Source organism: Aspergillus fijiensis (assembly GCF_003184825.1).
Source record: "Aspergillus fijiensis CBS 313.89 unplaced genomic scaffold BO72scaffold_48, whole genome shotgun sequence".
Lineage (NCBI taxonomy): Eukaryota > Fungi > Ascomycota > Eurotiomycetes > Eurotiales > Aspergillaceae > Aspergillus > Aspergillus fijiensis.
This window is the reverse complement of record NW_024469024.1, coordinates 62,505-87,878: the sequence shown is the minus strand read 5'-3', so window position 1 is coordinate 87,878 and position 25,374 is coordinate 62,505. Positions and strand designations below refer to the sequence as shown.

The window sequence follows — 25,374 nt, the reverse complement described above, 5'->3', positions numbered from 1 at the left end:
CTGCTTTCCTCCTCTCGTGCCAACTCGAATCCAGTCCAGGGAGGAAAACTCTCATCCACCTCAAAAATGATCAAGGGCAGAACTCAAGGCCGGTCCTACTCCTACAGTCGGCTGGGCTTCCCGCCCGGAGACACTTCTCACAGGTTCGGCTGGAGAAAATGGTGTCGGTTCCCCTCTCGCTTACCGTTCCTGACCCTGATGAACCTCACCTTGATCATCGGGAATGCCATTTTCTACGTGAACAGCCGCACTTGGACGGCTGCGATGAAGAACTACTGTCCGGATCTGCCAGAGTGTAAACTCACCTCCCCTTCAGAATAGAACTGGTGGGAAACAACAGCCCCGTGTGCTCTGCTGACTGCTTGATCTTACCACATAGCGCCGCTGAAGACGGGCATCTACTATGAGCCGAGTGTCATGGACATCTACGCGTACAATCCTTATGGCGGCGATCCACGACCCGAGCTGGAAGAAAGCTGGGATAATCTCATGAGGAGTATGCAGTCCTCCGCATCCTCTGTCTGCCTGCTAGGATGCCGGCCTCTATCCCTTCCCTTCCGCCTTGTCTCCAACTCTATCTTTCACCACCCAACCTCCTCTCCTCCGAGTGCTCTACAAACTCTAACCGCGACAGAATCCTTCTTCCGCGCCACGAAAGACGAGATGATTCAATGGGGCGAGTACGGCGACGACTCCATCGAACTGGAGAACGGAGGTTACCTGGCCTATCTCCGGGTGTACGGGGAGCTGCACTGCATGGTCGGTCTCTCTCCTTTTCATTTATGTTCTGGTTGTCTCTCGTTGTCTCTTTTCGTTCGCGTGCGATGGATCTCCATTGGTAACCACATTCTCCATCTCAGGACTGGCTGAAGCGCCAATACAGCCGTGAAGACGTGCGGATTGCCAAGAACATCACCGAGAAGGACCGCGGTGAGTTCCGATTCTCTTTCCCGTCCCCTCGTCATCACCCTGATTTCCTACAAACGGGGGGAGGACATCTGGGTGAGACAAGAAAGACTGACTGTAAAAATCCCCACTCAATCCAGACCACTGCGTCAACGTCCTGCTACAGGGCGTGCGGTGCCGCGCCGACGTGGCGCTCTCGGGCTGGTTCCTCGGCGCAGACAACGAGCATAAGCCGCTCATCAACCGCACGGCGGCCAACCACCTGTGCGTCAACTGGAACAGTGTGGAGAGCTGGCTGGCACCGCGCGCATTGGAGTTCCGCGACGGGGTGCCAGAGAGGTCGGTGACTCCGGAGGGGCATGTTGAGCACCATGCGATGTTACAGCGCAGTCGATATCACTGAGCCTCGATTTTGTAGACATAAGGGGAAGACGGCGAGGGAGAGGGCAAGAGAAGACGTTGGGAGTGGGTTGGATGGCGACGTAGCAAATACAACTTGGCTCGGAGGGGTGAAGGGAATCAATGACATTGGATCTAGTTTATTATTCTTGAGTCTTTTTTTTTGTTTGTACTGTGCCAAAATTAAATTCTTCAAGCGGAGATTGACTGCCTGGTTTTCATACTCGCTTGGATCTCTGCAGGTATCTTAGGGCGCAATTCCCAACGGCTTTGACCATAACAGTCCAGAAAAATGACATTGGGAATAAAGGCAGTCCAGGGATTACGTCTCCGTCGCTTCTTCCCTGAATGCTCATCAGTCAATGCGCCTTCTGCCCCGACATAATCAATCGGGGTCGTTCTTGGACGGAGGCAGCCATACTCCGCTCCCCAATTCCGCAGTCACGGTTCAAGAAGGACCTCACCACGATACCGTATCGTCTAGGCCGCTTGACAAGTCACCCGGGTCTGTGTGTCTATTCAGCATGCAATCCATCGGATATTAGAAGAAAATCAAGAAACCCTTGAATTGCAAGTGAAATAGAAACCCCGAGAGAGTCCTAAGCGTGGGTGGCTGATAACTAGTTAGCCTCTGCGTCAATCACCACATCCCGCAGAATTGGAGCTCAGCAGAGAGAAAGAGGAGTCAGACCCAAAAGTGTTAAAAATCCATTCCTGCAGGGTACTAGACAGGAGGGGGGGTGGAGTCCCTGCTCACGTCTCGCAGTCGTGGGTAAGGAAGTATGTATGGACATGTGTATGTATTGGAAGGTGGTATATGTGTATGTGTGTCTGTATGTATGGACGTGTGTAAGGATGTATGTATGTATGTTTGTATGTGTGTATGTATGTACGTGTCCACGGTATCAGTGACAGTACAACAAGTGATAGCAGACTCAATTGATTCACCCCCGCATGCACGCCATGCAGATAGTCCCTATAGTTCCGTGAAGATAAGCGCCTCACGCAATGAAGCCCTAAGATTATCATAACTACAGCCCTCCAAAGTTCCATCTCACCCCCTACCGCGGTCGAGACTGAAACTCCACGAATGGGCCGTCCCGCTGGGCCGTCCACCGGTCGAGCATTCTGTATTCTTCCCCTTCTTTGCTCACGCCGTCGCCCTGCCTTTGGACCGATGTCACATCTGCATCTGCATGTGCATCTGCCAGCGTAGCACCAGCACCAGCACCAGCACCAGCACCAGCACCAGCACTAGCACCAGCATCAGTAGCAACACCAACGCCAATCTCCCGAGCACTCGGACCTTCCCCGACCCTCACCTGCCGACACAAGCGGATGCGATACCGTCCAAGCATCCGCACTACCAGCGTCCTCAGCTCTCCATACGCCAGCGACTGTCCCACACATCCGCGCGCCCCAACCCCAAAGGGACAGAATGACTGGCGCGCCCGCCGCACAGTGGCGAGCGTCACCCCCGGCGCCGACCCCGCCATCCACCGCTCCGGCCAGAACACCTCCGGCTGCGGAAAGTACCGCGGATGGCGATGCAGCGCGTACGCCGCCGTCGCCACCACCGTCCCCGCCGGCACCACAAACCGGCCGCGGCCCAGCGCCATCCCACCTCGCAGCACCTCGCGCGGCAGGGGCCCGGGGATGGGCGGACTGAGGCGCAGGGCTTCGTCAATGCATGCGTCCAGGTACGGGCATTGGGCCGGTCTGGGGCCCGGGAAGCGGACCTCTGGCCGGTGGCCGGCATCATCATCATTATCATCATCACCATCATCCTCACCGTGGAGGCGGGGACAGGCCGTCAGGATCTCCTCTTCAAGTCGGTGGTAGGCACCCTCATTGTGTACGAGGTAGTGGGTGAGAGCGGCCAGCGCCGTGGCGACGGTGTCGGCGCCGGCGACGATCAGAGTTCGACATTCCGCCCAGATTTCCGCCGTGGACGGTGGGGATGATGCACTTGGTTCTGGTTCTTGGTCGTCGGGAAACCGGTGGCTGTGGGTATCGCTATGTCGTCTTCCACTGAGCAGATGAAGAAGCAGGTCGCTGTGCTCCTCGGGTGAGGGACCGGGGGCCCCGACCTTCGCCATCCGCTGACACGCCTTCTCTTGGCAGAACAAAAGATATGCTTGTCGTTTGCGCGTGAGCTCTGGGAACCAGAGCGGAATGATTGGTAACGCACGGAGTAGGGGAAAGGTGCCGACCTAATAAGCGTATCAGTCTGAGTCTTTCCCTGCACAGTGCCTCGAACGGAAGAGTGGCAATTGAGAAGGGGCACAAGAGGGGGGGGGGAACCACCAGCAGGGCCCAGTAGGAAGTCGCCACAATCAAGTCCACAATGTACCGATTGGCACGGCTAGTGAGCATCTGAAAGGAGCCCTCCCCAAAGACCAGGTCGCCGAGGATGTCGAAGGCCACATGATCCGCCAGCTCCGACATGTTGACCGCAGGCGTCCATCCGCTCTCTGCATCGGCGTTGCGCCCTAGCTGTGTGACGAAAATGTCGATGCATTGGTTGATACGCCGCCCCATCGACTTCAATGCCCTCTCCGTCATGGCGGGGGCAAGCACACGTCTACGACGAGGAATTAGCGCGCCATCCCAGCTGCGAATACCTGCTCGCCGTGGTTAGACGCACCTCTTCCGTGCATGCAGTGATCTGTCAATGCTCGTAAATGTGCTCCAGGCGCCCTTCTGGGCTACAAAGGCGTGATAGAACGACGACTTCTGCACGTTTGCTCTGGTCCCGTAAATTTCCTGCAGCCCGAGGTCGCTGGCGACGGACAGGTAGTTGGGTCCGAGGCGCACATAATCCCCATACCGTGCATGACTTCGAGCCTGCATCAAGTGTCGGTCGCCGCGCCAGGCGTAGTAGAGCGCGTGGAGGCCAGACACTTTGGCCGGCCATGGGCCGGGGAACTGGGCAAGGGGGTGAAGATAGAGCCTGTAGATAACGATGCCGGTGAGGTAAATGACAGTCGCTAGACATAACGTCATCAGGTGGGACATTGCGATGAAGTACGGGAGATGTGTTTGAAGGTCCGTTATATGTGGTCATCAAGGAATCGGCTGGTGAAGGACAGAGTCTTTGTAGTCGCGGAGGTCGAGGGAGCATATAAATATATGTAGATTTGCCGGAACGCTAATGTAAACCGGAAATTCGACACGAATAGTCAGATCTAGCAATCAGGGTTTAAGACTCGGGCGCTATCGTCATCTAGAGCCAAGGCCATGCTGCTGGCCTCCTTCTTCTAGCTTCCGACTACTTCCTCGTCCCCTGTCTCTTCCTACTTTCCACCAACTAGCGACGTCATGATATATTTCAACGCAAACAGTGCCATCTAATGCATGGCAGAGACATCATTGATGCCCTAATAGTCAACGCTGGCCCGAATAAAGATGGACATGTTCCCTCTTCTGTCGCCGGCCACAAATTGTCGGGGAACTGATGACCGCCCAAGCTGAGCACGTTTGAGAGCGTCCGATGGCTACCTAGCCATTGTATCACAGCCCCGCCGCGGCGGTATGGACTGTCAAGTAGTGCAATAGCTGTCTCTTTAGGATCACGTCTAGCCAAGTCCGCATCAACCTTGTTCATTCTCATTCTACCTCACATCTCAATACACTCAAAGGTCATAGACAGATGGCAAAACTCCCAACGTCACTCATTCCGGCATGTCTGACCACAAAAGGACCCAACACCGCTCAAGCCGTCTTCCAGATGATATGCAAATAATCCCCCCCGCGACCCGCATTGATGTCCCCTGTCATATGGCTATACCCGAGCGCCTGGACCGTAGACAGCTCGACCTTCTCTGCCCGCCGCAGCAGCTTGACATCGACGATGGGGGCGCCCGTGCCCTGCAGGGTGTGGATGTAGCGGTAGGCCCCGCCCGCCCCCTTGGCCAGATCGTGGTAGTCCTTATTCTCGTCCTCCTGAACCAGGATCTGGATGTCGGTGAGGGCGAACTCGGGCTTGGAGGTGTGGCCGACGACGATGTAGACAAACCTGGTTGCAGGTGAATACTTTGAGGTGGGGAATGGGGTGGGATGGATGAGATGGTTTTGTTCGTTCGAAGATATGAGGCTAGGGAGCGCTTACTTGCCACCGAACCCGGCGTTAATGTCGGGGTTGTTTCCGTCGATGATCTGGATGCAGGTCGGTGGGATATCGCGGTCGTCGCGGTCGTCGACCTGGATGTTTGGGTTAGTTGGGTGGGCTGGAAGGGGAGGCGGGGGTAATAGAATGGAGGACGACGTACGGTGAGGCTGTTCACGAAGCGAGACATGTTTACGTGGTAGGGTGCTTTTATTGAGGGGATCTTCGAAGATATAAAGCTAAAGCGGATGGGCGTTGTCAGAGATGTTGTGCCGACGGTGATGCTTCAACTCTGTGTCCAGGCGACCAGAAGGTTGTTTATATAGCCGGAAACGTTGCCCGCGTCTGGTGTATCCGGACCCCATTCACAGCACATCATCGGCGTCGCCGATGCCAACCCTCGTAATTCGGGTATGTCAGTCGAGCTCAGATACATTGTGGAAGGTGTTGAGACTGTTGATATACATAGTACGAAGTGACGATGGGGTGGTGTGGTGGTGATGGTGGATTTCCCCAGCGTTTCGGCTCCCCCGGTGGCTTTCGTATTGCGTCTTGGCGCATATAGCTGAACTGCCAGAGCCTCATTGCATGAGGATAGTGACCCCAAGTAAAGCGATGCCACGCTCGCGTCTTACGAGAGGAACGGGATGTATCTGACAAGCCTCGTCATGCTCATGAGGATTGAATGGCATGGATGACGCCTGCCCAAAAAGAGCAATGAGGTGTGTGAGGCATATGATAACTGAACAGGAACCTGGGTGTGAGAGGTCATTTCAGTGCTTCTACGGAAACAGCCCATTAAAAATAGCGGATCATGGGCAATGTGTTGGACATCGGACTTGCAGGCACGCTTCCTCTGCACTCTTCCGTTCTGCAGGCCAGGACGGTCATGGTTCAACCTGATATGTAAATATGCGTGTGCGCGATAGGCCCGATCTTCAACCACCCCATCACATCCACATACGAAGCTTGCGTTAATAGGATCACCAAGAAGCTTTCGTAGCTATTTCCCTCTGATGCCTCCTCTCCACCATGTTCATACCCAAGAAGCTAGACGCAATGTCTACTGCGAGCGCAGGGAAATCAGATTTCCATTTTCAATAGTGGCGTCGATCATCGGATACATCACGACCCAATCAATTCCGTGTTGAGATTTCCCCACATCGAGCTTTTTGCCAGCTAGATTACAATCACTGACTCTTTATCCAAGCTTGAATCCCGGAGTTTGCCACATCGGTAAAAACATCGGGAAGACCGAGCAGGTCGCATCCATTGGTCTGGGAGATGATGCCAGCGATTTGACCACCGCAAGTAAGCGGCCCCCCGCGATCTCCGGGACAGGTTCCTTTCCCAGCCTCGCCGCCAGCACAGATCATACGGTCGGTGATTCGGCCGCCATATGCCTGATCGCAGGTGTCTCGGTCCACGATCGGGAGCGTAACCGATTGCAATTGTCTCTCCAAGTCCCCCCACCCCGAAGCAACGCATTCCGTCTCCACCGCGGGCTCCTGGCCAGACGGAACCAGATCAATCAACGCGACCGTCGGACCCGGAGTGATGGAGGTGATGAGTGTAAGCACGGCGACGTCGTAATCGTAGGTGGTGGGGTTGAACTGAGAGTGTCGAGCAATCTTCGATACCGTGAATGCAGATCCTCCCGACAATGTCTGGCTGGAGCCAGTCCTCACTGAAAAGCTCGAGGGAGATGCCTCGGCCCCATAGACGCACTGGGCAGACGTGAGAACACGATTGTTGGCGATGAGCACACCACCGCAGGTGGGAGAGCCGGATCGCAGGACGCTGACGAGGTAGGGAAGGTCGTTGATCGTCGCAGGTGAGCCACCTGAGACGTCTGTAGCGCACAGCACGCCCTGGATAAAAGGAACAAGGGATAGAAGGACAGTAGCTCTCATATTGATTGGCTTTGGCGAAAGCAGATGCTGTGCCACAGAAGGAAAGAAGGTGACGACTAGGGCTCCTTTTCTGGGCGGGCAGCAGGATCATTCTTGACGGGGGTATTTATGCTTGAATCCCTTACCCCTGGAATTCTCGATTTGAGAGTACCAAGTCCACTACGGAGTACAAGGTTGGACTATTGATTGTTCGTGGAGATAGTCCCCCGCCGATCATGCAAGGTTCAAGGATCGGCAAGCATGCCTGCCAGACATGTCTAGCAGACGGCTCGCATTTCGGAATCCGTGCTTCGGAAGTTGAGATGCACGATGGATGTGACACAGAGCTATTCTGGAAACAAATTGCGACTAGCATGCTCGGAATACGTGTGTCATGTTTAATTGTAAGGGTAACCCGGACTAGACTCAATGTTGGCACCGAATGAGAGTTGCTGGAGATATGGAAAATGTGTAGGCGTGAACTATCTTTATACATACCATAAGCAGTATTCTATGTGATGACAGACGAGCGTACAGGTATACCCAGTATAAACAAACATCAGGAGCAGCAACTATAACATGAAATGCAGGAAAGTATTCGGGCCAGAACGCCTGATCTATCAAGATCCAGCATATTCCATTTCACTTCAGCTAAGATAGGAGTTTTATCAGCACTACCAATCGCCCTCACAATAGAACAGCCATCGCCTCGCCATGGACCTTCCAACATTGCGTAGATCATCAATTTTATCATGTCAAGCCATAAGCGGTACTAATCATTGACACTCATGACCTCACACCTCTGCCAAGAAGCCTCTCACTTGCCTCGAGCATGCAGCGCATTCCACTCCATGGTATTCAACAGAAATTGATTCGCACCCACATCCCCAGCCGCCGGCCCAGCCATATCGAGGCAGCCCCACGGTTCCAGCCCAGTCGCGCCGTGCCCGCCAGGGCCGTACGCCATCTCTGGCGCCGCAAAGTCCATCTCGAGATCCTCGGCACTGACCCCCACGACCCCATTCGAGTGCACCGCAGCAGCCGCATCCAGCCCAAAACTGGTCGTCATCTGCATCACCTTGTTCCGAATATCCACGACCATCCGTGGTGGCACCGGCGGCGGCGTCTCGAGCTGGGCTGCCACAGCCACCTTCTCCCGCGCCTCCCACGCCTGCAGGACAATCCGCGAGAAGACGATAAAGAACGGCCGATCGTCCTGGCTGGCCTCCATCATCCGCACCGTGTAGTTGTCGCTCATGACGGCCCACGCGCGGTCGGCATGGGCCTCGACGGGCCGCTTCTTCAGATCCTGCAGCAGGTGGATGTACGCCGGGAACGGGAAGTGGAAGTGCACCAGCCACCGATAGGGCTGCGTGAGTGGCGAGGTCATGAGCTTCGTATCGCATTCGAGCATGCGCAGCGCGTGCGCGAGGCCCGTGTTGCGCTGGGCGTCGGTCGGTGGCTCGGGGGTGCTTGAGCATTGGGAGTAGTGCTGCAGGAGCCGGCTCTTGGCCAGGGACCCCCGCATCGTCCAGAGGGTCATGAAGTGTAGGGCGTTCTCGGGATTGCAGAAAGCCAGGTATTTCTCCTCCATGGTCTTTTCCAGCGAGACCAGTCGCTCGGCTTCCTCGGTGGGACGCAAGGCGATCGTGTTGAGGGAGGGGTTGGTGAAGTTGAGGTGGAAGGCGCTGTGGCGCACGAAGTCGGCGAGATCGCTGCGAACCGCGGCGAACAGCATCTCCGTGGGCCGGTTGTTGGGGGCGGGGGCCGTTTTCATCTCCGGCTGCAGCTCGAAGTCGTTCACGTTGAGCGGCACCTTGCAGTCCCAGGTCGGCGCCAGCGATGCCGTCTTATAGTCGGACATCTCGCAGACGCGGTTGTCGAAGATGATGAGCGACCACCACAGCCGACGGCGCATCTCCGCCTCCAGCGCGGAGCATTTGCCGTACATCGACTCATTATGGATGCCGATGCGCTGGGCGATTCGGATCGCGACGCTCAGAAGTGAAGACAGGGATGCGGGATCGGTGTCAGGGCGAATGGAAACCTGCACCACTTCAGTACAGCACATTCACACGGCCCCAGCCAGCCAGGCTTACTAGATACAGATACAGGGCGGTCAGACACTCGCGGTCGCTGGAGCGTAGAATCCCGCAATCACGAAGCGCCTGCTGGCACGCAAACTGATAGCCGGTCAAAAGTTCCTTTTTCGCGGCTCCAAAAAGCACACTGCATTGTTCGCCCGAGAGACTCGAAAGGGAGACGCAGTAGATGCTGAACATCAGCGCTTCTAAGGTGGGGCTGATGTTGGCGATATCACTGGCAGCATCAATGATCCGTGTCTGCAGGGTGGGGGTGTGAGTGACTTTGAGCAGCGGATTCACTTGGTCTAGGTAGACCTGCCACAGCCGGAAGATATGCACTTGGCTTGGATGCGAAGCGGAAAGATCCACGGTGCCTACCGGCGCACCAAAGAGGAGGTGGTCGTTGTTTTGGCCTTGAAAGGTGTGGTTCCACGCCTTCTGGATAACGGCGGGCCGCACATCGTCCGTATCGTGCAGGAAACCGGTGTCATTCTCGTCGTCCTCACCCTCGTTGCCATCGTCGTCTCCAGGGCTTACAGGCTGGTCCGGTGGTCAGTGAGTTCCAAGCCTTGTCGACGTAGAAATCCCTCTTACCTTTTGGCTCATCGCATGCCAGAGGTTTCTCGCAGACACTTAGTCATCCCCTGATAATTAAGTAAATGCAGGACAGGAATTCATACAGTGACTTGGTCTTGACGGCGGGCTTCTCTCTCTCACCCAGAGTGCCCTCTGAGTCGCCCCCCTCTGGCAGGTCATCGCGGCCATCGTCACTGGGAGACCGATGGTCAGCGGTTGGGGTGTGGAGGGGATCGAACTTGATGTTGTGCTGTCGGAGTAGACCCTCATAGAGTCGCAGGCGGGCCAACAACTCTTTCTCCGGAAATCTGCGCCGTCGCTGACGAACGGCTTGCTCGCATTGCACGTTGGCTCGGGCACAGTTGGTGCAGGGGAATGTGCGGTCACATTTGATCTTGCGTTGTTGACAGAGTACGCACGCCAGCACGCGTCGGGGCTGCTGGGGCTTGACGGCGGTGGCTGTCTGATCGGATACAGAGATCGGCGTGTCCATGACAGAAAACGAGAACTGTCACTATACCCGATTGCCCGAAGCCCGACGATGGTTGAGTTGGGTGAAGAAGGAAAGAATGGAAGGGCTGGTAAGTAAGCATAGGGAGAGGAGAGGGAGACCGTCGGGTTTTATAAGAGCCGAGGAACCCCCGCCACATGCCAAGCCTCGCACTTTCTAATCCCCGATGGCCCCAGCCCTCCATTGATTATCATGAGTCAGATGATACTATATGAGGTCTATATCTTTAGACACTGAATCCAGATGTATGGACTGATTTTTATGCCCAGTGTACCTGTTCCACGAGCAGTCATAATGCTTGGATGCGTAATTAGTACTATTATATATATTTCCAAATCACAAGCTATTTTTACGTATTGAGTGTTGTGATGAGAATCCAAGCTTGGAGAGATGTATCCTAAGAGAGTTGTATCGTAGATGAATGGGAGAGTCGTTTCTATTTGGTTGTAAGTGTGAATGCAAAGCTGCCTCGATCCCCCATCGGATCAATTGCGAGACCCAGATACAAAGAGACGAAGGCCTGTGGTAGGCATTACATCTTACTTTCTTCAACCTGAAGATACGTGGGGAGTAATAAGATAACCATTGAATGAAGTGTCTTGCTACGGCGCAACAGCACCAGGAGACACTGCCACCTCGGCGCAGTACCTGGCTAATCCCAATCGCCATCCAAGAGGTCCGCCACCTTCTTCCCCGCCAGGATATCCGCATGGATCTCTTCAATCGTCCACATCTTGAACTCATGGCCGGGGGGGAAGTTCGTGTTCTGAAAGTCCGCCCCGAGCACCAGATGCGCGTACGCCTGGCCGTACTTCTCGTAAACATACGCCTCGGGATCATGCTGGAACAGCCACTTGGGGAACCGGACCTTGACCTTCTCGGGGTCTTTCTTGAGAACCTCATTCATATCGGCGGCCCCCAGGTTCTCGGAATTGACAAACGACATCTTCTGCACGCAGCTCACCCGCTGGTAGCGCAGGAGGTTGTAGATGCGCGCCCCCAGCGGCGCACCGCCCGGCGCACCCCCGGCGCATGCGAGCTGCAAGCACGCCGCCAGCGTGACGGCGTCCTCGATGGCCAGGGTGCCCCCGCTAATCGACGCGGGCACGGTGGTATGCGCGGCGTCGCCGACCTGCACCACGCGCCCGGCCTTGGACGTCCACTCGCGCCGGAGATTCCGCCACAGGAGCGGCCAGTGCACCGTGGCCCGCGGGGGCGTGTGGCGGATCAGGCCCTCGATGGCCGGATCCCACTCCGGGATGCGGTGCAGGACGTCCAGCACCTCCTGCGGGTCGACGTCGGGATCCCAGGACTCGATGGGCTCGTTTCCGCCGGGCTGCAGGAACTTGTCGCGCGGGGTCAGCCCGTAGGCCACAAAGTCCGGCGAGATGAACAGCCCCAGGTGCATGCCGGGCCCAATCCAGAACTCGTGGTGGGATTCCCCGCGCGCCACCACCTCGCCCCAGCGGGCCTGGAAGGCGGGATCTCGCAGGGCCAGCGCCGTTGGCAGCGCCGCGCGGTACACCGACATGCCACTGGAGCGCGTGGGCGCGTGCTCGCCGGCGATCAGGAGATCGGAGCGCGTCTTGAAGGCATCCGCGGCGACGACCAGGTGCGCCACCCGCACGCTGCCGTCCGCTGTGACCACGCCCCCGACCCCGGCGGCCTCGTCTTCGAAGTACCGTTCCACTCGTCGGCCGTAGTCGACTTGCAGGCCGATGCGCGCGACCTGGCGGAGCAGCATGCGGTAGAACTGGCGGCGGACCTGGTGGGGGGCCACGTAGGGCAGGCCCTGGCGCTGGGCGAGGTGCTCCGGGCTGTTGTAGCCCAGCGTGGTGGGGCCCAGGATCAGCTCGCCGTTGTGCCGGCGGTAATACATCACGCTGTCCGAGCGGTCTTGGTCGAGCTCGCGGCAGATTTCGGGCCAGTGGCGCAGCGTGCAGATGGCGGAGGGACCGATGACGATGATGTCTCCTGGAGATCGCGCGGGTCAGTACGTTGACTCTGGGATGGACCGCACCGTGTCTTGTGGACGATGGCGTGAGGACATACCACTATAGACAGGCCCTTGGCTTCGCTCCAAGATCCCGACCACATTGTGTCCCTTCCTCCAGCATTCAAGCGCCGTGATCAGTCCCGCAGGCCCAGCCCCGACGATCAGCACGTTGAGGTGCGTGGCGGGGGATCGTGGAGGCAGCTCGCCTGGGGTGGACGACCACTTTGCGGGGTCGAACTCATCCTTGTCCCCATGGGTGAGATACTCGTTTGACACCATTCTCGAAGTGTGCCGCGCAGGGTGCTTGCTAACGGATGATGCTGTGGGTAAGGAGAGTGCAAATCATATATCAAAGGCTCATGCATCGTATCAGGACTTTTATCGGAAGCTGATCTTTTCATTCTCGGATCTCCCGCGTAATCGACCTTTTCACCCTGACTCGCTCGAACCCGGTTCTCGGAACGGGTTGTGGATTCGCGAACTCGGGCGATTGAAACCTCGCGGGAATGCACAACATCCCGGTGAGGCACGGAAAAGAGGTGAGGCTATTTTATACCCCGATGGGTCGGAAGAGCCTGGTTCCAATATGATATTGAATGGAGGATAATATACTGGGTGGGAATAATTCCAATCATAGACTTTAGACATGGGTTCTTGAGAATGCAAGTATCTTAACGAGCAAGTCATATCTATACTCTGTAACTCAACCCTAACCGAGCTTCATATCGAACTATCCGTTCGCGACAAGCGTCTTGCTGCATAGAGGTAATGACTCGTGACTACCATACTTATACACCAAAGCCTCCTTCCGAACGTAGCCGGGTCACCGAAATCCCTGTGTGTGTCAGTGGAGTTTGAGGGGTAAGACGTTTCTGCGAAGCACCACGTCTGGTCGGACAGCTCCAGACGCGAATCCTACGTACAAGCGCAGCAGAGAATGATGATGCAGCCCTACTATCTACATTGCTCGACCACCATTCTCATGCATAGTAAAGCCTGATATTACTCTGATGAAGATTTCAAGTTTTCATATTTGCGCTGCGTTTCTGCTTAAGTACAGCAAGGCTATCAACCCCCAACACCATTGCGCCACCGCAGACCTCCCCTCCTTGTTGACCTGTGACAAACTTCCGAAACCCCGGAGTTGGCAGCATATCGATCGGGACATAGACTTCTTCGTCCCACCTACCAGCCAGGCTTAGCCCGAGCGCCGTCAGCCTAAACCTCAAGATCAGAGCGATACACATACGGCGCTGCCAGAAGGTGCAAGACAGTCGCACAGCTCCTGCAGGCAATACCTCCTAGACCCCAGCAACCACATCCAGAAGAAGCACCATGTCGAAATTCGAGGCCTTCCCGCGTCCCACCCAGACCTACCACTCGCAGACCTACGACCGCATCTCCAAGCACCACCACTTTACCGGCACCGGCAAGACCATCCTGGTCACCGGCGGCTCGACTGGCGTAGGCTACAGCATCTGCCAGGCGTTCGCGGAGGCGGAGGTGGCGCGCATCGCCATCATCTCACGCTCGCCGGGGCCGCAGGCCGCGGCGAAGGCCGCGCTGGAGGCCGCACACCCGGCGGTGCAGATCGTCACTTACGCGGCCTCGATCACTGACCACGCGCGCATGGCCGCCATCCTCGCCGAGCTGGGGCCGGTCGACGTGCTGGTGCTGTGCGCCGCCGTCGTCCACCGCCAGGTGCCCGCCACCGCGATCACGGCCGCCGAGATGCAGGCCGCCTTCGACGTCAACGTGCTCGCCCCCTTCCACCTCGTCCAGGCGTACCTGGCCACCACCACCACCGACTCCACGGCCACGAAGACCGTCATCCACGTCTCCTCCGCTGCGGCGCAGACCCGCAGCCCGTTCCGCGCCGGCTACGGCCCCAGCAAGGCGGCCGCCACACAGCTCATGCAGCATTTCGCTGCCGAGCGCGCCAGCCCCGCGCTCCGCGTCTTCTCCTTCCACCCGGGCGCCTTCTATACCCCGTCTGTCGCGGAACATTACGCCCCGGATTCCACGGGGTGGGAGGATATCAATCTGCCGGCGCATTTCGCGAGGTGGCTGGCGGGCCCCGAGAGTGGGTTCCTGAACGGCCGGTATCTGTGGGCGCATTGGGATGTGGATGAGTTGATTGCCCTCAGGGACCGGGTGGAGCGGGACAGTAGCTTTTTGACCATTGGGCTAGTGCTGTAGATAGCTTTGGGTCGTACATCTGCACGGCTGCTTTGCAACTAGTTCTGGGTTATACGTTCTATCCATTATTCTGTGCAATGCATGTTCACATCCAACACATTCTCTCTACCCGCGTCGCTAACCCCCCTAAATACATATCTCTTGGTTGCACACTTGCACATTCTCACATCTCCTTTCGGGGCACGTATTTGCAGAACAGGCCCACGGGCAGACTCGGCCCCGGCGCGTTGAGGTCCGTTTTGCGGTCGAAGTGGGTGCTGGGCTGACCCTTCTCGTCACACCCGCTCCACTCGTACAGCGCCAGAGCATAGGCCAGAATGATGTTCAGCTGGATCTTGGCCCACCGCATGCCCAAGCAGGGGTGGCGCCCTTGACCCCATCCGACGACTAGACCTTCGTCAGCGTGCGTGGCTTGCAAAAGAAAGCCGAGGAAGCAACTTACAGCCGTAGGCCTCCCGCTTGAACTCCTCGCGGCCCTCGCGGAAGCGCTCGGGGTCGTACCGGTACGGATCCGGGTATAGGTCGGGGTTGAAATGGACTTCGGTGGAGTTGTACGCGGCGAAGGTGCCGGCGGGGACGACCTCGGCGGTGCCGGGGATGGGGACGGCGTGGGGCGCCATGTTGAGGCGGATCATGGGGAAGGCGACCCACATGCGGATGGCCTCCTTGAAGCAGAGGTCGATGGAGGGGAAGAAGGACTCCCAGGCGTCGAGCGGGATGGCGTCGAGCTGGTCGACCAGGGGCGCGTGGCGACGGTTGTTCGGCGCGTGCGCCGCGGCGACGGTCTTGATCTCGCGGTAGATGCGCGCCTGCCAGTCCGGATGGTGGGCCAGGATGTTCAGCATCGCGCCGCTGAGGTAGCCGGCGTTGGCGGAGGCGATGAACAGCGTCGAGATGAAGAAGGCCACCATCCACTCCGGCGGGTCGCCGCGGTCGAGCATGTACTGCACCACGTCGTCGTGGCGCGGGTCGTCCTTCTTCTTGTGCAGCCGGCGCTGCACGATCGGCGTCACGATCCGGCTCAGGCTGTAGCGGCCCCAGCGGCGCTTCAGCTTGGCTAGCGAGGGTAGGTAGGGCAGCGCCACGGCGTGGATGCTGCTCGTGTGCATCAGCAGCGAGAGCACGCTCTGGGTCCTCGCGAGCACCGCCGGATCGTCCGCGATCTCGTCGCTGCACACTACGCGACAGGCCTGCTGCACCACCAGGCGGTAGCAGGCGTCCGTCGGGTTCATGACGCCGGAGGCGTGGTGGCGTAGCGCCTCAAATGCCCCGCGCGCGTCCCTCGTCACGCCGGGCAGACGCTTCCCCAGCTGCTCGGACTTCTGCAAGTCCACCAAGCGGCGCTGGAAGTAGCTGCGGCCGTTCTGGAAGTTACCGTGGAAGATCGCGTGCAGCGGAGGCACGAAGTCCGGGCCGTGGCCGACCAGAGTCGCGCCGCGCACGAAGTCGAAGTTAGGGTTGTCGAGGAACACTTTGCGGGCCGCGGGCCCCGACATCCCCACCACATGGTACTTGCCCAGCCAGAAGCTGAAGTGCCCGGTCGGGCTCTTGGCCACGCAGTCTTGCCAGAATGCCCTATGCGTTGCGTTGCTTAGACACGCATGAATGTGGAGGAAGCGAGATAGGCATACTTACCATTTTTGCGTGAAGAAACTCCATGACCCCACCAGTGGCACGGTGTTTGGAGTGAATTTGGGGGACTTCTTGTCGACACGAGGGGTATACGAGAGAAAGACAATGTAGGCGAGAACAGTCGTCACGGTCGCTACCAACCCTGTTATCGCTGCCTTCATCGGCAGCTCGAAATTATTGAACTTGTCGGTGTAGGTTGCATCCATCTTGAGTGAATTTTTCAGGGCACAAGGGAGGGGCACAAGTTTGGGGTGGTGAGACAGCCCTAATAACTTATGTACTGTACTCTCACCTACAAAATCGCCAACGTGCAACTGGTCCAACTAGGCAAGCGAGACTGGTCATCATCGACTGATCGGGATCCGGGTGTTTACTTACGTGCGCATTGACGATTCCTAGGATTCCTAGTATGCAGTTGGACCCCTGTTGCTGCATAGCTCGTAGGCCTAGACTGGGAGTACGACCGGGCTCCGGGATGCTTCGAATCCCCGACGACAATAGCCCGACGCCTTTCTGAATTAAAACCAATAGGGTTGGCGATCTGCACGCGCGCTACTGCACGAATCCTCACTGCTAGATGACATCAAATCATTCAAAGAAGAAATAAAAGCATGTGCATTCTGTCATTTATGCGACCGGTCACCGTGAATCGATCCCGATCCAGCAAAACACCATGCCCTCCTATCTCATCACCGGCGCAAGTCGAGGTCTGGGCTACACCTGGCTGAAGCACCTCTCCTCCAACCCGCAAAACACCGTAGTCGGACTCGTTCGCGATAAATCCTCAACGCATACCCATTTATTAGCAGATCGACTGACCAATGCGCACCTCGTCTGCGCCGACATCACCGACCCCAAAGCCCTGCAGACAGCGGCCGAGCAGGTCGGCGCCATCACCGGCGGGGGCCTGGATGTGCTGATCAACAACGCCGCCATCCTGACCCCGACCAGCGCCTTCACACCGATCACGGACCTGGCGCCCGAGGTCCTGGAGCGCGACATCTTACAGTCATGCCGCACGAACGTGGTCGGGGTGGCGCACACCGTCAACGCATTCCTGCCGCTGATTCGAAGGGGGAGAGCCAAGAAAGTGATCACCATCTCGTCCCTGCTGGCCGATCCGGACCTCGTCCGACACTTCGCGGTCGACAACGCGACGCCCTACGCGATCTCCAAAGCGGCGGCCAACCTCCTCATGGCCAAGTATCATGCCTCGCTCGGCGCGACGGACGGGATCCTGTTCATGGCCATCAGTCCCGGCGCCGTGTCCAAGCCCGATACGGCTCCGTCTGAGGGCGAGGCGGAGGGACGACGGCGGATGGTCGCCAAGCTGCAGGCGTACGCGCCGCATTTCTCGGGCCCGATGACGATGGAGGACAGTGTGCGTCGGCAATTGGAGGTCATCGAGAACGCGACCGTGGAAACCCATGGAGGAGCGTTTGTCAGCCACTTGGGGAATAAACAATGGTTGTGAGGGATTGGCCACTGGAGGGTCACTGCATCTTTGGCCTAGAGAGCCATGCGTCGTCCCCGCAGCGCAGCGGGGCTTGAAGGCGGAAATCAGTATCCCTGGCAGTGGCCGGTGGCCCAGCACGCATTTGGCGAGTAGCACCGAGTGCAGGGCAGAGAGAAAGGTCATCGAGCACACAATCGAGAGATGCCCTGTAGGTACACACTACATAGCAACCACTAGGAGTCGAGCCCGGCCCCTATCCCCAAGCGTGCTCCAATAGACGAACCGATCACCAGGGGAGCGATTTGTATTCCACTAGTATTATAATAACAGCTACACAATCTGCAAATTCGGTGTCTCTGCACATACATAAACTTTCATCGAGAGCGTAGTTAGATCCAATCTATCTCGAAAGAAAGATAAACGCGCCCAGAAACACAGTCATCATGGCCAGGCCCGATGCCGACACGATCCCCGACGCTCCCCGCTGCGCATCACTTGGAAACTCCAATCCCTCTCGCACGGTACCATCATTGATCCATTCCTCGATCCACCCAATCGTCATTCTACGCTGCCAGTCAGAAAAACCCGCTCTCATCTCAGGGGCCGGAGATAAAAACCTACTGGCTGCGCCGCGTATCCGCAAAGTGCTCATGATCCCCAAAAAGATGCTCCTTGTAGTACGGATCCTCCTTCATCTTCTTGTAGTGGTCCACGCTCTCGAACACCACCTGACTGAAGCAATCATAGTCGGCGATATTGGCCATCTGGCGATCATAGATCCGGTTCATCAAGAGGCGCGTCTGCGTCGGATTGTGGATCTGCGTAGCCCCAGTGTCAGTTCGCTCGTGCGGGCACTTAATCCGAGATGACGATGCGTACCACCGTCCACCGTTTGACTCCGTATTTGACCATGAGGTCTTTTGTCAAGGGCGCCGAGACCTGGATCATATGTCGCCGGTAGGCCTCCTCGCTCATGCCGGGCTTGCGATAGCCCAGGATGGTCAGGCAGAGATACCGGCTAGGCGGGAGGCCCTCTGTCTCTGTTGGTGTTGTCGCAGTCATCGTAGCCATTTCTGGTGGTGTGTGTCACGTAGGGTCCGCTCATTGCGAAGCCAGGAGGGCGTGATAAATGCCCCGAATATATGGGGTGATGGGTTCGGGTGGATTGCAAGGGGGTTCGGGGTCCGGGCGTCGCAGTCCGCTTTCCGATTTCCATTTTTCCCGGTTAGGGTTGATCATGTATATAGCCCGCATCAAGAGCAACAAGACCACTCGACATCCAGTCAAACCCAAACCCAAAGCTAAAACAGCAACGACAAACCATGGGCTCCACTGCAACCGCAACCGAAACCGTCACGCTGAACTCGCAGATCGGCCTGTCGGACGAGCACGTCGGCCTCCTGGGCGACGCGGCCGTGGACCGCGCCTCGATCCAGGAGGCCAACCGGCTCCTCCAGAAGAACCACGAGGAATGGCACATGTTCTTCCGCGACCGGGCGGGCCACAACCACATCGCGCACTCGATCCTGACCTGCCTGGCGCTGGGGGCCGGGCCCGCGGACATCCAGCGCGCCTACGACGACGGGGTGGGCATCCAGCGGCCGATCCCGGCGGTCGACGGCGCGACGGTCGAGCGGCTCACGGACGAGGCCTTCTTTCTCGAAACGCTAGGCGCGATCACGCAGTACACCTCGTTCCTGGTCTTCTTCCAGCGGCAGATGGACGCGCACGGGTGGCAGGCAGTCGTGAACAAATATGTGTTCTCGCGCAACGCGATCGCCGAGAAGATGCTGGCGCGGCTGTACGAGGGCGCCTACCACCCGGTGATCCACCTGGGGCTGGGAATCGAGTTCCAGCAGCCCAGCCTGATCGCGGAGGCGCTGGCGCAGGCGGCCGCCCACGACGACAGCCACATCAGCCGGCTGTTCGAGGCGTGCGAGGCGCAGGCGGCCATCGCGTACCCGCCGGCGCACCCCAAGCCGCTCGTGCAGCTGCTGCGCGAGGCCCGCGCCACCGAGGCGATCCGGTCCGCCCCGCGCTGGGAGGACTTCGGCAACAAGATGCGCGACGGCCTCGTCGGCCGCGCTCTCCTCGAGATGGCGGCCATCGGCTCGCAGTTCACCGTCAAGCCCGACGAGCGCGAGCTGCAGCGCCGCACCGCCGAGATGATCAGCGTCTGCGCCTACATGGCCGGCGCCAGCCAGCGGCCCGGCCGCAAGCGCAAGATCGACTTCTTCTACATGCACACCCTCACCAGCTCGCTCTTCTTCAGCGTGCTCATCCGCCAGGACTGGATCAGCCTCGCGGACCGCGTGCGTCTTGTCGAGTGGAAGGGCCGGCTGGATTTGGCCTGGTACGTGGTCAGCGGGTCCGCCGAGCTGCACGACGACGCGATCACGGACTACCACGACGACTTCAGCGCGGACATGGGCTGGAAGGAGCTGTACGCGGCCGTCAACAAGGAGCACGACGACGGGCATGTGGCGAAGATGATCCGCGCGCTGAAGAACGGCCAGGAGGCCGCGCGCCCGTTCGAGGCCGAGTACCCTGATGCGTTCCCGGTCAAGGGCGATATGTGGTTGAAGATTGCGCGCATGGCGCTGGACACGACCAAGGACTGGCCCACCGACCAGAAGTTTGTGAATTTTACGGGCTTTGATATGGGGTGGAAGATCCGGCCGGATCTTGCTTAGTGGTTTTTTGGTTGGATTAGAATACGGTTGGAATGTGACCCTATGTAATTAACTTTGTGGAATGGCTTCGCACGACCCAATACACAATCGCGTGGTATATTTTATTCGATGTCGTATAATCACTAGCTAGGCCCGGTAGATGGCAGATAGGCGTGCAGAAACGGAAAGAAATGTCTCGCGAGACCGGTGGCAATACACATCGGGGTGCCGGAGGGAAACTTGGCCGACCCATTCCTGTTCACCACGCTGACATTCTTCATCTCGTATCTCCCACCCTCGTCATCCGCGGCCTCGATCATCCCCGCGGCCAGGTCGAGGTACGAGACGAACGATTCGTCGTGGTCGAGATTCAGCTCGTGGCCGCGTTGCGCATCCACTGCGAGCCCCCCGGGCTTGATGAAAATCGTGGACACCAGGTCCTCCTGCGCCCGGAGGTAGGCCTCAGTCCGGCGCAGGTCCTCGTAGACGTGCGAGGCGGCGGTGCGAAGGATGGGGCGGAACCACCACGGCATGTGGCGGCTGAGATGGTCGTCGATGGTGCCGGAGGAGAGCAGGACGATTTTGGGGAGGGGTGCGCGCAGCTGGCCGTGGACCTTCAGCTTCTCGATGGCGGCGATGATGCTCTTCGCCGTGTCCAGGCCGACGTGGCAGCCGGGCACATTGTCGTTGGTCGTCACCACGTGGAAGATGGCGCGCGTGTCGCGTATGCATTCAGCCAGCAGGTCAACATCGTAGATATTCCCTTCATAGACCGTGACGCGCTTGCTGTCGGCGGCCGCTGGGACCTTTTGGGTCAGCTTGGCCTGGTTGCGGCAATAGGCGTGGATTCGCGCATTTTCGGTGCGCAGCAGGTTGTCGATGAGAGCTGTGCCACAGTTGCCGGTGGCGCCAAGGATCGCGTAGGTGGACATGGTATGACGCAGAAATTAGCGACCAGTCTTTCTTTGTCTGTTGTTCTCGATCCTGGCCGGCCAGTCCATGATCTTATCGATCGGGCTTCTTGGCCCCCGATGGGGGGGTTCGGGGTTCGGACATGCGCCCTGAGCAGGACAATTGTCGGGAGATAGTAGTCCACGGGCAACGAGAAATAGGCTATCGGGGTGTAGCGTGTCCGAATCTGTCGTACGCCGTGTGAGTTGTGTCATACTTATTTCGAGGGACTCCCATCCAAGGGGGTGGGGTGGATGCACAAAAAGGGGGCTGCTTTGGGATGTGGTCGGGGGGTAGAATGTCCGAGGGAGGTTTGAAGCCCAACAATAGCAGGCAATTGACAGCTCGGGGGTTAGGATGTCCGACATTGTCCGCCATCAATGAATTTGACGGCGCCACAGATCCACAGCAACCAACTTGTGGCAAACGCAGTCGCTGTAGAGGATAGAGTGGTGAATTTTGGTTGCCTGGATTGGAACTATAAAAGGGAGACATCGAGTATGGTTTCGTGTCCCCATTCAGATCCCAATCCATCAGCAGTCAGTCAGTCAACTCTAGTCCAAAATCATCTTGCCATTCGATCTTACTCTACACTGTCTTTTCGACTTGATTATAACCATGACCATCCGAGCCCTGAACCAGAACATCCCACCCTGGGCCTTTGCCGCCACCACAGACGAACAGGGCCCAACTCACCCATTCTCCTCTCCTCATTCCACTCCCAACCCCTGGGCCTTCCAATCCGCCCCGAACCAGGTCGGTCGCCCCGGCCACCCCTACCCATCGCCTTGGGGGGTGCAGCCCCGCGACGGGGACGACACCAACGAGGCCACCCACGAACCCGGTGAGGCCACGGCTCCGCGCAAGCCATACCCATACCCCGGGCCGGCAAAGGGCCACCCACCATACACCTTCCCCGGCGCGCCCGAGGGCCGCAAACCATATCCGTTCCCGGGCTACGCGCAGGAGCCACACACCTACCCCGGCCCTCTCCCATGGCACCAGCCACATGCCTTCCCAGGCCCGGCGGAAGGCAGAAAGCCCTACCCTTCGCCATGGGGCGATGACGACGGAACAAAGCCCAGGCCGTTCCCGCGCAAGCCGTACCCCTACCCGGGACCCGCCGAGGGCCACCAGCCGTACCCGTATCCGGGTCCCATTCCCTGGCGCCAGCCCTATCCGTCCCCATGGGGCGACGACAACGGTGACGATGACGATGATGACAACAAATGCAAGTCCGCGTTCCCGCGCCAGCCGTACCAATTCCCGGGTGCGCAAAGACACGGCGCAGGCGGATTGCCTTATCAGCAGCCGTCTGACACGTTCCCCGGCTTCCAGCGAGGCGGACCCCGGGGCCGAGGATGGGGTGCGAGTGGTTACAGTGCACGCACCGGCTTCGACGCACCCCACCACCCTTGGGGCTTCCCCCTCCTCTCCTCCAATCAACCACCCTACACGTTCCCCGGAGTCAAATCTGATACATACCAACCCGATGTGGACGTGTTCGACACCCCCGAGGCGTTCGTGATCCACGTGCCTCTGCCCGGCGCGAGAAAGGAAGACGTCGAGGTCAGTTGGGACCCCAGGGCTGTGCAGCTTGGTATTTCGGGGACTATCGCTCGGCCGGGGTCAGAGGAGCTGCTGAAGACGATTGCGCTGGATGAGCGCCGGGTGGGGGCGTTTGAGCGCAAAGTACGACTAGGCGGCCCGGGCAGTGCGCCGAAAGTGGATGGCGAGGCGATCTCGGCCAAGTTGGAGGATGGGGTGCTGGTTGTCGAGGTGCCGAAGACGGAGCCGGATGATGTTGAGGTGAAGAAGGTGGTGATTGAGTGAGGGGGGCTGTGTGGGGAGGAGGCTGCGGGAAGGTGGATGAATGGGTTATTGGGATAGGGCAGTCGATAGATAGTTGGTAGTTAATGTACTGTACTTTATTTGTGTCTTCATCTCGGTCGATGTAACCTGTAGCTATCTCTTGTATTGAGACTCACATCTTATACAACCACTGCAAGTTTGATCTCAGCTAAAAAACGATCCACAACGATGTCTCACGCTTGACCGCACTAGAGGGGCAGCAATATATATAAAAGGTCTTCGCTCTACACAACAGGAGATAGATGCGCGCACTGCACGTTTTCTACCATTGATTGCCTAGAGCACTACTAGGATGTTTCTGGAACTCGAAACTACATTTGCATAGCTATCAAGAACATATCCAGCCGCAAGAAGGGGGGTGTGGACGGAGTGACAGTGCTCATGCAGTGGCAACTGGAAAGGAAAGCCTCCCGTCCCGCCAAGTCGAACTTCCACCCTCTCTACATGCAAGCAAAGGACAACCGCCTTGGAGATGACAACCAGTCTGTCAATAGAGATACAGTTTGATCGCAAGCCCTCGTGGCTAGGTGATGATGTATTCCTGATTCTACGAACCCATTCACATATTAACCCACGGAGGCAAACCAGTCGAGCAGAAATGCCACGCTCACACAAGGACTAGGGCCAGCATCGACCGCCACGGTCGACCAGACTGCAATTGTACCTAGAACCCCTACTTCCTCAACGCAATCCAGGGGACATTCCTCTGCGGCCAGAAACATGAAACCCGGTGCAACCGACCTCGGACCATTACCATTGCACCGCGCGAGGAGGGATTGGTGGGGCTCGCCAAACCAGAAATGCCCCGAAACCCGAGAACGAATGCGAATCACCCGAGCCTCGCTTCCCGACGCATCCATCCACCACCAACAACCACCACCACTTGATACAAGTTCCCACAGAGTGGGAAGGTTGTGTACCTCAATCCGAAAAACCACACTCGCAGTCCCCAAGCCCAAGGCTACAGTCCACGATGACAATCACAATGCACAAGACCCCTACGTTCGAAGGTACCAACAACCACACCAGGTCACATGACCTCCTCCACCCTAACCCCCCGGCCCAAATCGCAGAGTACTGACCAACCACCCAGAGATCACCAGCTGCCAGCGCGCCCTCTTCGAATGGGCCGACAGCTACGACACCAAAGACTGGGAGCGTCTGCGGGCGAGCGTGGCCCCCACCCTCCGAGTAGGGGTTACCCTTTCCGAGCCCCCCTTCCTAACCCGCCAGTTCAATTCCCACCCTCTGATATTTTCCCTGTAGATCGACTACCGGTCCTTCCTCAACAAACTCTGGGACGCGATGCCGCGCGACGAGTTCATCCGCATGGCCTCCGACCCGCGCTTCCTGGGCAACCCGCGCCTCCGGACGCAGCACCTGGTCGGGCTGAGCGCGTGGGAGAAGACGGCCGACGATGCCATCGTGGGCCGCCATCAGCTGCGCGTCGCCCATCAGCGGTACACGGACGAGACCCTCGCTGAGGTGGCGGTCAAGGGCCATGCGCACGGGACGGCGACCATGTGGTACGCCCGCGTCGAGGGGGAGTGGCGGTTTGCGGGCGTGTGTCCCCAGATCAACTGGACGGAGTTTGACTACGATCAGGTGTTTGCGGAGGGGAAGGAGCATTTTGGGGAGGAGGGCGGCGCGGACTCGGAGGAGAATGGGCATTGAGGGGGACGGGTTGTGTGTGGATGGGTAGATGAATCGATGCCGGGATTGATGGCGCGAATGATCCTTCTGCAGGTACCAGGATGAGGATGACCAATGGTGGGTGATGATGTGTTCTTATTGAGGATGTGGCCTTCTGGACTGCGATTGCTGAATTGATTCATGAAAGCCTTATTCTTGAATAAGAAAGTCCTTCCTACAGGGCCCTTTGCGAGCCGGCAGCTACATAAATCATTACATAACTCTACTATCTGACTTTTCTGTAGAGGCTACATATAATCTAAGATAGGGGAGAATAGAAGAGAATAGAAACTAAAAATATTGAACTGATAGTAAGGACACAAAACATTAAATTATAGCCTAATTAGTACCGACTGTCCGTATATGTACATGTATTTATCTGTTTCCCTACTAAAGCAAGATATCGCATTGTTCGAATTCGAGGACTT

The 25,374-nt window shown here is 57.8% G+C and overlaps 14 protein-coding genes across 14 annotated transcripts; 6 read left to right on the top strand and 8 right to left on the bottom strand.

Moving 5' to 3' along the window:
• Positions 1–23: 23 nt before the first annotated feature.
• On the top strand, positions 24–1,413 carry BO72DRAFT_450695 (uncharacterized protein). The gene is made up of 5 exons (XM_040945316.1): positions 24–295; positions 380–496; positions 635–759; positions 861–930; positions 1,047–1,413. The coding sequence occupies exons 1-5, from the start codon at positions 67–69 to the stop codon at positions 1,307–1,309; spliced, it is 804 nt and encodes a 267-aa protein (XP_040798448.1). The 5' UTR covers positions 24–66; the 3' UTR covers positions 1,310–1,413.
• Positions 1,414–2,366: 953 nt separating this feature from the next.
• BO72DRAFT_515879 (cytochrome P450) lies at positions 2,367–4,802 on the bottom strand (the record flags this gene model as incomplete). Its single annotated transcript, XM_040949559.1, has 6 exons — positions 3,953–4,802; positions 3,613–3,889; positions 3,338–3,518; positions 3,098–3,280; positions 2,589–3,046; positions 2,367–2,468 (listed from the first exon to the last, which is right to left on the bottom strand). The coding sequence occupies exons 1-6, from the start codon at positions 4,321–4,323 to the stop codon at positions 2,367–2,369; spliced, it is 1,572 nt and encodes a 523-aa protein (XP_040798447.1). The 5' UTR covers positions 4,324–4,802.
• A 54-nt stretch (positions 4,803–4,856) lies between these two features.
• Positions 4,857–5,679, bottom strand: BO72DRAFT_479482 (uncharacterized protein). Its single transcript, XM_040947583.1, has 3 exons — positions 5,577–5,679; positions 5,417–5,508; positions 4,857–5,323 (listed from the first exon to the last, which is right to left on the bottom strand). The coding sequence occupies exons 1-3, from the start codon at positions 5,601–5,603 to the stop codon at positions 5,020–5,022; spliced, it is 423 nt and encodes a 140-aa protein (XP_040798446.1). The 5' UTR covers positions 5,604–5,679; the 3' UTR covers positions 4,857–5,019.
• A 960-nt stretch (positions 5,680–6,639) lies between these two features.
• Positions 6,640–7,326, bottom strand: BO72DRAFT_345371 (S1 family serine peptidase; the record flags this gene model as incomplete). The annotated part of the gene is made up of 1 exon (XM_040940656.1): positions 6,640–7,326. A coding segment is annotated over one exon (687 nt), but the record flags the coding sequence as incomplete, so codon positions are not given.
• A 345-nt stretch (positions 7,327–7,671) lies between these two features.
• BO72DRAFT_202083 (uncharacterized protein) lies at positions 7,672–10,544 on the bottom strand. Its single transcript, XM_040939605.1, has 5 exons — positions 10,070–10,544; positions 9,984–10,011; positions 9,405–9,929; positions 7,804–9,352; positions 7,672–7,725 (listed from the first exon to the last, which is right to left on the bottom strand). Exons 1-4 carry the CDS (start codon positions 10,456–10,458, stop codon positions 8,123–8,125), a joined length of 2,172 nt encoding a protein of 723 aa, XP_040798444.1. The 5' UTR covers positions 10,459–10,544; the 3' UTR covers positions 7,672–7,725; positions 7,804–8,122.
• Positions 10,545–10,900: 356 nt separating this feature from the next.
• On the bottom strand, positions 10,901–12,848 carry BO72DRAFT_450692 (FAD-dependent oxidoreductase). The gene is made up of 2 exons (XM_040945315.1): positions 12,529–12,848; positions 10,901–12,450 (listed from the first exon to the last, which is right to left on the bottom strand). Exons 1-2 carry the CDS (start codon positions 12,749–12,751, stop codon positions 11,129–11,131), a joined length of 1,545 nt encoding a protein of 514 aa, XP_040798443.1. The 5' UTR covers positions 12,752–12,848; the 3' UTR covers positions 10,901–11,128.
• Positions 12,849–13,807: 959 nt separating this feature from the next.
• On the top strand, positions 13,808–14,671 carry BO72DRAFT_530148 (SDR family NAD(P)-dependent oxidoreductase; the record flags this gene model as incomplete). Its single annotated transcript, XM_040950282.1, has 1 exon — positions 13,808–14,671. One exon carries the CDS (start codon positions 13,808–13,810, stop codon positions 14,669–14,671), a length of 864 nt encoding a protein of 287 aa, XP_040798442.1.
• BO72DRAFT_435147 (cytochrome P450) lies at positions 14,428–16,606 on the bottom strand. Its single transcript, XM_040943270.1, has 3 exons — positions 16,307–16,606; positions 15,114–16,246; positions 14,428–15,058 (listed from the first exon to the last, which is right to left on the bottom strand). The coding sequence occupies exons 1-3, from the start codon at positions 16,507–16,509 to the stop codon at positions 14,835–14,837; spliced, it is 1,560 nt and encodes a 519-aa protein (XP_040798441.1). The 5' UTR covers positions 16,510–16,606; the 3' UTR covers positions 14,428–14,834.
• A 283-nt stretch (positions 16,607–16,889) lies between these two features.
• BO72DRAFT_450690 (NAD(P)-binding protein) lies at positions 16,890–18,090 on the top strand. Its single transcript, XM_040945314.1, has one exon. The coding sequence runs from the start codon at positions 16,977–16,979 to the stop codon at positions 17,775–17,777; it is 801 nt and encodes a 266-aa protein (XP_040798440.1). The 5' UTR covers positions 16,890–16,976; the 3' UTR covers positions 17,778–18,090.
• On the bottom strand, positions 18,057–18,860 carry tpcK (decarboxylase tpcK). The gene is made up of 3 exons (XM_040945313.1): positions 18,639–18,860; positions 18,381–18,577; positions 18,057–18,322 (listed from the first exon to the last, which is right to left on the bottom strand). The coding sequence occupies exons 1-3, from the start codon at positions 18,828–18,830 to the stop codon at positions 18,160–18,162; spliced, it is 552 nt and encodes a 183-aa protein (XP_040798439.1). The 5' UTR covers positions 18,831–18,860; the 3' UTR covers positions 18,057–18,159.
• A 142-nt stretch (positions 18,861–19,002) lies between these two features.
• On the top strand, positions 19,003–20,602 carry tpcI (questin oxygenase tpcI). The gene has a single exon (XM_040945312.1). The coding sequence runs from the start codon at positions 19,082–19,084 to the stop codon at positions 20,450–20,452; it is 1,371 nt and encodes a 456-aa protein (XP_040798438.1). The 5' UTR covers positions 19,003–19,081; the 3' UTR covers positions 20,453–20,602.
• tpcG (oxidoreductase tpcG) lies at positions 20,575–21,363 on the bottom strand (the record flags this gene model as incomplete). The annotated part of the gene is made up of 1 exon (XM_040941557.1): positions 20,575–21,363. The coding sequence occupies one exon, from the start codon at positions 21,361–21,363 to the stop codon at positions 20,575–20,577; it is 789 nt and encodes a 262-aa protein (XP_040798437.1).
• A 278-nt stretch (positions 21,364–21,641) lies between these two features.
• BO72DRAFT_450686 (HSP20-like chaperone) lies at positions 21,642–23,511 on the top strand (the record flags this gene model as incomplete). Its single annotated transcript, XM_040945311.1, has 1 exon — positions 21,642–23,511. A coding segment is annotated over exon 1 (1,211 nt), but the record flags the coding sequence as incomplete, so codon positions are not given.
• A 728-nt stretch (positions 23,512–24,239) lies between these two features.
• BO72DRAFT_461238 (Scytalone dehydratase) lies at positions 24,240–24,928 on the top strand (the record flags this gene model as incomplete). The annotated part of the gene is made up of 3 exons (XM_040946514.1): positions 24,240–24,264; positions 24,348–24,445; positions 24,521–24,928. 3 exons carry the CDS (start codon positions 24,240–24,242, stop codon positions 24,926–24,928), a joined length of 531 nt encoding a protein of 176 aa, XP_040798435.1.
• Between the last annotated feature and the right edge of the window lie 446 nt (positions 24,929–25,374).

Excerpts from the sequence above, each read along its gene's own strand:
- BO72DRAFT_450695 (XM_040945316.1), top strand. The coding sequence starts at position 67 with ATGATCAAGGGCAGAACTCAAGGCCGGTCCTACTCCTACAGTCGGCTG. Across the intron at positions 296-379 it reads CTGTCCGGATCTGCCAGAGT|CGCCGCTGAAGACGGGCATC; the intron begins GTAAACTCACCT and ends CTTACCACATAG. Across the intron at positions 760-860 it reads ACGGGGAGCTGCACTGCATG|GACTGGCTGAAGCGCCAATA; the intron begins GTCGGTCTCTCT and ends TCTCCATCTCAG.
- BO72DRAFT_479482 (XM_040947583.1), bottom strand. The coding sequence starts at position 5,603 with ATGTCTCGCTTCGTGAACAGCCTCACC. Across the intron at positions 5,509-5,576 it reads GCTTCGTGAACAGCCTCACC|GTCGACGACCGCGACGACCG; the intron begins GTACGTCGTCCT and ends CCAAACATCCAG. Across the intron at positions 5,324-5,416 it reads AACGCCGGGTTCGGTGGCAA|GTTTGTCTACATCGTCGTCG; the intron begins GTAAGCGCTCCC and ends ACCTGCAACCAG.
- BO72DRAFT_202083 (XM_040939605.1), bottom strand. The coding sequence starts at position 10,458 with ATGGACACGCCGATCTCTGTATCCGATCAGACAGCCACCGCCGTCAAG. Across the intron at positions 9,930-9,983 it reads GGCATGCGATGAGCCAAAAG|CCTGTAAGCCCTGGAGACGA; the intron begins GTAAGAGGGATT and ends CCACCGGACCAG. Across the intron at positions 9,353-9,404 it reads CCGCCCTGTATCTGTATCTA|GTTTCCATTCGCCCTGACAC; the intron begins GTAAGCCTGGCT and ends GAAGTGGTGCAG.
- BO72DRAFT_450692 (XM_040945315.1), bottom strand. The coding sequence starts at position 12,751 with ATGGTGTCAAACGAGTATCTCACCCATGGGGACAAGGATGAGTTCGAC. Across the intron at positions 12,451-12,528 it reads CCAAGGGCCTGTCTATAGTG|GAGACATCATCGTCATCGGT; the intron begins GTATGTCCTCAC and ends CGCGATCTCCAG.
- BO72DRAFT_435147 (XM_040943270.1), bottom strand. The coding sequence starts at position 16,509 with ATGGATGCAACCTACACCGACAAGTTCAATAATTTCGAGCTGCCGATG. Across the intron at positions 16,247-16,306 it reads AGTTTCTTCACGCAAAAATG|GGCATTCTGGCAAGACTGCG; the intron begins GTAAGTATGCCT and ends CGCAACGCATAG. Across the intron at positions 15,059-15,113 it reads CAAGCGGGAGGCCTACGGCT|TCGTCGGATGGGGTCAAGGG; the intron begins GTAAGTTGCTTC and ends ACGAAGGTCTAG.
- BO72DRAFT_450690 (XM_040945314.1), top strand. The coding sequence starts at position 16,977 with ATGCCCTCCTATCTCATCACCGGCGCAAGTCGAGGTCTGGGCTACACC.
- tpcK (XM_040945313.1), bottom strand. The coding sequence starts at position 18,830 with ATGGCTACGATGACTGCGACAACACCAACAGAGACAGAGGGCCTCCCG. Across the intron at positions 18,578-18,638 it reads GAGTCAAACGGTGGACGGTG|ATCCACAATCCGACGCAGAC; the intron begins GTACGCATCGTC and ends GGGGCTACGCAG. Across the intron at positions 18,323-18,380 it reads GCGGATACGCGGCGCAGCCA|AATGACGATTGGGTGGATCG; the intron begins GTAGGTTTTTAT and ends CTGGCAGCGTAG.
- tpcI (XM_040945312.1), top strand. The coding sequence starts at position 19,082 with ATGGGCTCCACTGCAACCGCAACCGAAACCGTCACGCTGAACTCGCAG.